The following is an 8,979-nucleotide window of genomic DNA, read 5'->3' as shown; positions in this document are numbered from 1 at the left end:
TACTGGGTGCATGTGCACTTTAGTGCACCTAAATTTGGTTTGGTTTTGTAATTAGGTTTGTTTCATATGGTGCACCCAATTTTTTAGCTTGGGTGCACTAGTGCACCTATTCCCAAAAATGAATTTCAAGCCCTGTTGTATGAATGATGGTTATTGTGAAAATGCTTCTTGTGCATTCAACACTCCTGATGGAGGTGTGATCTTTTAGGAGTTAATTAGGTTAGTCCTTCTTACTTACATTTTCTAGGCATGGACAAAGAGGTCTACAATAGTTGTAAAGGCTACTAGTTCTACAGTTATACATCTGTACTGATGTTTTTATAATGTTGTGCTATAAATTAATGCATGTATATTTGTAATTCACTAATTGGGTTGAACCTACTAGGGTCTACACAGCAAGGAAATGGTTTTAAGGCCACAGCAAGTAAATTTTATGGATGACATCCTCCACAGATTCCAAATCTAATGCGAGCGGGCGAAAAAAAAACTTTTTTTTACCTCCGGGGAAGGAGATATCCTTCCGCGAGGAGGTTTTACTATGGTTCGAAACATTTCTGTCAGCAGCTGTTTCTCGCGATCGGCTGGACGGATTTGTCTGTGGTTTGGTATACGTATTGCTATTGGGCTGCAGATGATGCAGAACGTTTTTGTTTAATTGCATATGTGTTTATGGGCGTCGAAATAAAAGGTTTTTAAGTGCTCTGGACACCCCCGCCATGCTGAAAATGGTAATTACCATGTTGTTAAGGAATGGGGCGGTTGCAGTTTTGGGTTTTAGCATTCAAAAGGGGTCAAACAGAGGGGTGTCTGGTTCCGATAAAAATTTTGGGTGACGGCGCAGCAATGACGGCGCGGGATGACGGCGGGGGTAATGGCGCGGGTGACGGTGCAGGCTGTCACTTTAATCAACAGTCCATACCGAACCAACCGTCAGTAGCCATCAAACACATACAAACATATTACGCACATAACTTTCATACTACACACAAACAAATAATCTAAACCAATAGAACACAAAAAAACCCGGAGGTTTGAAATCTACGATTTCCCTTGTTTCAAATCATATTTCATTGTGGTAGCGGATTTGCATCGTACAGCAATGACGGTAACGACGGGACAAGGACATTCTACTATCATGAATTCGAAAGTTCAACTGTGTTGGTAGTTATCACAGTAAAACGTTGAACTTTATTCCAACACACATTATATATACAGAGATAAAAGTTTCAACTCCGTGGCACTTTTGATCAACTTCCCATGTATGAGTAAAGTCTCGTGTGAATAAGGTCACGTGTTTGTAACCGTAACTCTCGCGAGATCACGTTGTGAAGTGATTGGTCATTAATTATCCTGATGAAGGCAACAGTGGTCGCTGAAAATTTTATCTCTGTATAATGTGTGTGTTGGAATAAAGTCCACCTTTTTACTATAAGGACATTCTATGGTGTTCTTGAAATAACTAAACTGTTATACATTTTCACCAGTTTCCCATCCCCAGAATGCCTGGCGAAAACAGGGGGTCTAATCCTCATTTGCATAGGACAGGAATGCATCGGAATGATCCTGGTGTTGTTATACAGCTTGCTTTTCACTGTATTGAGGTATTGGGGCATTTTATGCTCAACTTTAATTGAATTACTATGGGTCGAATCTGACAACAAATAAAGAATGAAGTTTTTGTGTTCTTTTCAACATGGAACATGTGGTTTGTAACGTTACAGCATCATATACCATTACCACTATAACGTTACAAACAATTCATTCCAAAAATTATTTCTCTATTTGTTGTCAGATTCAACCCATAGCAACTAACCTTGAGCATAAAATGCCCAAACACCTCAAAACACACTGAAAAACAAGCTGTTTATTAATTAACGTTAACAGGATCATTTCGATGCCTTCCTGTCCTATGCAAAGGAGGTTTAGACCCCTGTTTTCGCAATGCATTCTGGGGACGGGAAACTCGTGGATATTGCGAGAATGCAAACGTACGTTGATGACGCGATCCTTGGTGTCGCATGTCGTCAGTTTCCGGTTGAACCTCAGGACTGTGTGAGTTCCGTTCTCGTACCCAGACACCAACTCCCAGTCCTGACTCTCGTCCACGATGGGCTGTGCATTCGCGTCTGCATACCTATCCTGCAAGATTTTGAATGATATAATATCTCTGAAAACTTTGTAAACACGGTGGTCAAATCTGGGCTGCAAAGTTCCCACATTTCATAGAACCCGAACTGTGTTCGATCGTGTTCGATCTGGGCAATTCGAATCGAACCCGCGTTCCATTTCGGGGTCACCTGCGGTCATTTACAATAAAGCGGCAAAACAAGCCCTTCTGCATGAGTGCCTCGCAACAGATAAAAAAACAACACTTTTCTATAGATACAAACAGTTTCCTGGTTAGCCCAAAATTGCGTCTTGTAACCCGACACTTTATCGAACGCCCCCAGCAATGGGAAAGAATGCCGTAGTGACAGACCGCCGTGAAAGGTCTACGTTGCTCTGAATCAAATAGGTGTGAACAGCAGTACATCATAGCCTTGATTACTAGAATATATATCAGCCTTTTCAGCCGTTTCCAAAAACGTTTTCAACCATACTGTAGATTGCACAAAACAGTTGCAAAATGAGCAAATATATATCGTAAGTTGCAAAAAACAAATTTGGAAAACGATACGAATGTCATAGAATGCTAAAATCAAACAAAAAAGACAAACATGTAAAAAAAAATGAATGTCAAGATCAGAGAAGATTATTCGCCATACAATACTTTTTGTGAAAAAGAAGAGTCAGTATTCGCTATACCATTACCAGTATACCCTGTTTAGTAATTTGTTCAACCTTCATGACCACGTAGATTTCATAATGAAATCAACTTTTTTTGCTAAACTTTTTTTATTCGCACGCTCGCATCAGTTTTGGGTTCCCAGAGGATGTCATCCATATAATCAAGACAACATGGCCTTATAATAGGCTCTGCCCGGAGAATGTTATCGGGTTGATCGATCGACCGACAGGTTGCTCCTGACGTCACGCTCGTAACCCAAAACATGTACGCGGCAAACACGTGATTATTAGCGTACGGTCATGCATCCGTATTTTAAGGTAGAACTCTTTCTAGCAGGCAATGTCCAGTATTACTAGTATGATATTATGCAGGCAAAGCCCAGTATTACTAGTATGATATTATGCAGGCAATGACCAGTATTATGCTATTAAGCTATTCTTCCCAGAAAGGTATTTTGTGAAAAATATTGTACGACTTTCGAAATCATAGATAGATTTATCATAGATAAATTGTAGGAAGGGTATTCCTATAAAGTCGTACAATATAAAAAATATTGTACGACTTTCGCAATCATAGATTCTACACATGGCAAGATGTTATAGGCGTTTTAATTTAGCCAACTTTACCTACAATAATGATTCCTTACCTAACAAACCTTATAAATGAACAATATGAATACTAATTTTCCTCCAGACAAAAATAATACTTATCATTCCCGTACTTAGACAGCCTTGCTTTCAGCTTAGTCAGCGAACATTAAAAAAAGATCTAAAACCCATTTCTACTTTTGGAGGGTGGCGAGAAAAAACATCTTGCGCTAATACTCCCGCAACGAATTACTCTATCTGACATTTTGTGACATTTAACGGTAGATCCCTCGCTAAGTTTAATAGCATTGATAATCGTCGTCGCCATAGGCCATAGCGACAAATGCTATACTGTAAAAGAAAAACACTCAGGAAAACTGTTTGTAGGGTAATCCCGTCGCTCTCATAACCTCGCCCTGTGATTGGTCAGAATTTACCGCCCAAGGGCGTATAGCTGAACGATAAAACATCTATCAGGGAGGCGGGATTATTATCTTATCAAGTTCCATTTCAAGCTCATCTTTGTCGTATCAAAAGTCTTACCTTTCTTATTCCAAATTCCTTGCAGTTTAACGTCACATTACCAATGTCTGAGACGTGTATAAGACCGCTTATGTCTTAAGTGCAACACGAATTGTTCTGGGTTAACGCTATCTAGACGGGGGGGGGCAACAATTTTGTATCGGTAGAATAAGATAATGGGTTTTAGTGTTGCCATGGCAACGGGTTTCTGACGGGCATTTTTTGGTAAATTTACTAATTTTCGTTTCAACAATAGAATTTTATGTAGTGCAATGGTATTAGTATACAGTGCAGTGCAATATTACGGACTAAAGTGCAATCGTATTAGTATACAGTGCAATTTTACTAGTAAAATTGTACTGTATACTAATACGATTGCACTGTATTCCGTAAAATCGCACTGTATACTATTAAAATTGCACTGCATAATTCCGTAAAATTGCACTGTATACTAGTAAAATTGCACTGTATAATTCCATAAAATTGCACTGTATACTATTAAAATTGCACTGCATAATTCCGTAAAATTGCACTGTATACTAGTAAAATTGCACTGTATAATTCCATAAAATTGCACTGTATACTATTAAAATTGCACTGCATAATTCCGTAAAATTGCACTGTATTCCATAAAACTGCACTCTACACTCTGGCACCCCTGCTGAAGCAATCTCGACAGTCTTACCGTCAGGTGCGCCTTCCCGCCTGCCACCCAGCCGATGACGATATCAGACCCCGCCATGCCTCCGTTCGGGGACAGGCCCAGCCCGACCCACCCCGTCGTCTGGACCTGCGCCTCCAACTCAATCTTCTCCTCGTCAAACTTCCAGAACAGGTGGTACTTCCCTGCCTCGTCTAGTGCCTCGTGGTGGGTGAAACCTTCGGTGGCGCTCCCACGTCCAAGCCGCACCGAAATGGCAACAAAAACAAGGGTACAAGTTATCAGGTGGGAACTACCGCGGAGTATTGCCATGTTTCGCTTTGCCACAATGTGCTTTCCCACAAAAATTCACAGCGGTATATTCTCTGGCCTTCCGGTGAGAGAATATATCTTTCCGCCCTTCCACGTACGGCGTACTATGCCTACTGAAGAGTTGATGTTGGCAATTTGAAGTCAGTCGGCAAACGTTCCCATGGAAACGGCTTTTGAAATAGCTGTGACTCACGACCTTGTGGCACGAGGAAGGCCAATGAGAATCCAGGCTGTGTACGAGCTAGGCAAGGCCAGGCAGAGCTGTGAATGCAAATCAAGCCCCTAACCAGGGTTCAAAGGTCCACTTTTTATCTAAACGTCCGATATTTACCTCCATGAAAAAAGGAGGTATTGTTTTTGGCGTGTCTGTGTGTCTGTCTGTGTGTCTGTGTGTGTGTCTGTCTGTCTGTGTGTTTGTGTTTCCGCACATTTGTAGTCAGCACATGTTGAAATGAAGTATGACAAAGGAGAGGAATACACGAAAAATATTGTCATATGAATTTAGAAAACCATAAATAAAACTAGATTATGCTAATTACTACCTTATTTCCATAGTCAATGAGACAAATAAAAAAAACTTTTACAAAAACTCATATATTTCATGGAGGTATGAAACCTCCAAATTATTGTTTTTCTTTAAAAGGTTGACTGATTTGTATCACCAGCGGGGTCGAAATCCTAGAAAAAAACTGCTCGCTTTGTCATTGATATCTCTGATTTTTCCGTTGAAATCCTCTCAAAAACGCAGGAAATGCCATTTCAGAAGGTTCAATATTCAAAATTTTCCGGACCCCCTCCCCAACTCGCGCATACGGCGCTCGCTGGTCCCTCGGTCAGTAAGAAGCCCCTCCCCCCACACCCACAAGCAAAATCCTGGCTACGGACATGCAAATGTAGAGTGGCGCTTAGCTGTAGAGACACAGTGCCATAATATAGATATGAGGGAGACGTGAGAAAGAGGTGCAGTGGAATGGAAGACAACCAATGTATAGGAAAAAGCCGTGACAAACATGAAGATTTTCAGCAAGCTTTGAAGCTATTCACAGCTATGATAAAGCCTGAACACCCACTACATGACCTAGTGCCCCCCCCCCCAACAATCACAGCTACAGGTAGATGTTTGTGGAACGACAGTGCCTTCACTGTGCCAAAAGCCAGGACTGAGCGACTGAAAAGGTCATTTGTTCACTGTGCGATAAAACTATACAACGAGTCTGTTTCATAAACTACCCCATGCTGTATCTGCGTCCAATTTTGTCATCTTTATGCTGTATTTCACTACTGTATATTTTTCATTGATTGTATTGTATTATGTGTTGATTGTAACAAACTACCCACTTCAGGGAGACTTGTGTCTTTCCCTGCATATGTATGTTTGCGGTTGGAAAACCAATCGTAAGCACCATATATGTGATCGGTAAACAAGACCGAATGAACCCTGGCCTGTGCACGCCGAGAAAACCAAATAGCGTCACAGCTCACGTGCCTATGACCAACCGGTTTACAGGTGATCCTTACGTTAGCCTGTGTTACACAAGCTCTCGGCCGGAGGTTAATGACCCCCGGCAACTTCGGGGCGGCCGGCCGCCAGGAGCGCGATTAGTCAGGCTAATCCTTACGTGGTCATCACAGGACCATGATAAGGCCACAGCAAGTAATTTTTATGGATGACATCAGCGCGCGCATCAATTTTCGCCTGATTTTGAAAAAACAAACAAGAAATTTTGTTGCCTTCTGACAGTGGTCAACATGCCAAAAATGGGCAAAGATGCCTGTTGCCATGCCGGAATCTGGATGGCAGATACTAGTAACTATAAAGAGAGGAGAAAAGAAAATACTCTGATTTAATGTTTTGTTTCTTACTTTGATGCAGTGATATATGATGCTGGCTGTGTATATGTGATGTTCCCATTGAATGAAAACTATCTGTACAATGATTGAGGCAAATTTTTTAAATGTAGGAACGTTGTTTTTTTCTGCCCGCCTTGTTTTTTTCGCCCGCTCGCATTAGATTTGGAGTCTGTGCAGCATGTCACATACTTGCTGTGGCCTAATGCTAGTATACACGCCCCTTCGTACCCACAACTGTTTAAAGGCATCCAATGCAGTTTTGGTGGCTTTTGGGGGCTCAGACGCAATATCACAAAGATTGCAAAATATCTCCAATGTTGCCGCATTGAAATCACATTTGATACCTTTAGGCCACACCAATTTAATTTCTTGGTTAACGGATTCGCCCGTTTCATTTTTTTTCTGATTTGCAAATAAAAATAAAAATCAACTGCAAAATGCTCATATTTTGCCCTGAACAGTTAAAAGCAGTCCTTTTCATCCTAGTTGTTACAGTTATTCCATCTTTCAATGCAATGGTATCATTAAAAGTTCAATATTCATTGTTTAAATTTTAAACCAGCCTGGTGTGTTGACTTCATGCCTCCTATCGTACTATTTGGGGCCATAATAGGATGCCTAGGCCTGTTTTTATTTTATTTTATTTTTTTTTGCCCGCCCGCTCCATTATTATAATCCGTTAACCAAGAAATTAAATTGGTGTGGCCTTAACGCCTTTTGAAACTGCGTTGTTTTGTCGCACAAAGCAGAATTGTCTGTTTTCCATCGACATTAATTCGTGACACCAACATACATGCGCTTAATTATTAAGCTTTCCCCTTTTAATACAAACAAACTCGGGTGCTCGTGAGTCAAGTCAACAATTCAGACATAGGTCAGCTGAGTTTACATGCTGCACCGTCGTAATTTACATAAGGCTACACCGACTAAATTTTATGGATCACATCCACGCGCGCTTTGGGTTTTGCCTGTTCTCAAAAAAAAACAAAAAAAAAATAGATCACGTCCTCCGAAGCTGTGGCCTGGGTATTCCATGGTAGTTCGCAACAATACAGAGCTGGTGGTAACTCTGGAGGACACCCAGGCTACTGAAGCTCCACGGCTACAAGAACTCAGTACATACATGTATGTACAGTGCCGATTCATATATTCCGCAAAGGGCCAGCATGTTCCGGCTTGTCATATATGCTTTGTTATTAGAAAAAAATCCGAAACTTGTGATTAGCCCACTCGATTGTAACACTTTATCAAAGACTTGTGCTATCCCTTATTATTTGAATAATTATGAATATATATGTCCTTCGCCAAGAAGGTTATGTTTTCGTAGGCGTTCGTGTGTGTGTGTGTGTGTCTGTCTGTCTGTCTGTCTGTAAACACGATAACTTGAGAAGGCTTAAATGCATTGACTTCATATTTGGTAGGTGGGTAGGTCTTGATGAGACCTCGAAATGATTAGATTTTGGGCCCCCTAGCGGCTTCTTATGGTACTGCAGCTGAACTTCCGGTTTTGATATCTCGTGATCTGGACGTGCTAGGGTCACGAAATTTGGATGGTAGGTAAGACTTGTGCTGGGGAAGAAGTGACATAGGTTTGGGCGCCCTAGCGGATTGCTCAGGAACTGCAGGGGCATTTCTTTGAAAATATTCATAAGAGGATAACTCAAGAACCGGTGGACGGATCTTCATGATTTTTGGTATGTAGGTAGCTTAAGTGACGCTTGACATAATTATGTGACAATTATGCAAATATGGATGTAATTTGCATAATTAATGAGGAAATTCTATAAATCAGCTGCATTACATATACAGTACAGATCTCGGGATAAGCATCAAGTCCCGCGGGAGATCCCGCGGGAGTTTGCGGGATATCACGCGGGAGTTTGCGGGATCTCCCGCGGGAGTTTGCGGGATCTCCTGCGGGATTTATCGGGATATCCCGCGGTACGAAATCCTCTCCCGCAACCCCGATCTTCGGTGTGAGACTTTAGGTTTCCGAAGGGCCGGCGCCGCTGTTACTTGAAGTTGAACCGCGTTGACTACAGATTTTTACGCAGACAGACGATGCGTGCATGTTTTAGTATGTTTTCAATGCATGCAAATAACAGTAGAGCAAATAGTATTTTTAACCAAACATTTCTTTTTTTAATATCGAAAATCTGGTGGCTTAATAAGATATAGAACGATAACAAAGTAATACAACCTTCTTGAACAAGTTTTGTGTCCGGCCTTGCAACGTGGACGGCTTTATTTTTATGTCA

The 8,979-nt window shown here is 41.3% G+C and overlaps 1 protein-coding gene across 1 annotated transcript in view; it reads right to left on the bottom strand.

Annotated features, from left to right (window-relative positions):
- LOC109462449 (DBH-like monooxygenase protein 1 homolog) overlaps nt 1-5,118 on the bottom strand; it is a 5,980-nt gene extending 862 nt beyond the window's left edge. Inside the window, exons 1-2 of the mRNA XM_019759005.1 lie at nt 4,583-5,118; nt 1,993-2,139 (exon numbers count right to left, since the gene is read on the bottom strand). Coding sequence (XP_019614564.1) covers nt 1,993-2,139; nt 4,583-4,870 — 435 coding nt within the window. The 5' untranslated portion in view covers nt 4,871-5,118. The remainder of the gene's footprint in view (nt 1-1,992; nt 2,140-4,582) is intronic.
- Nucleotides 5,119-8,979: the final 3,861 nt, after the last annotated feature.

Source organism: Branchiostoma belcheri, unplaced genomic scaffold (assembly GCF_001625305.1).
Source record: "Branchiostoma belcheri isolate BF01 breed outbred unplaced genomic scaffold, Haploidv18h27 scaffold117, whole genome shotgun sequence".
Classification (NCBI taxonomy): Eukaryota; Metazoa; Chordata; class Leptocardii; order Amphioxiformes; family Branchiostomatidae; genus Branchiostoma; species Branchiostoma belcheri.
The sequence above is the reverse complement of the archived record's forward strand: the minus strand, read 5'-3'. Positions and strand labels throughout refer to the sequence as shown.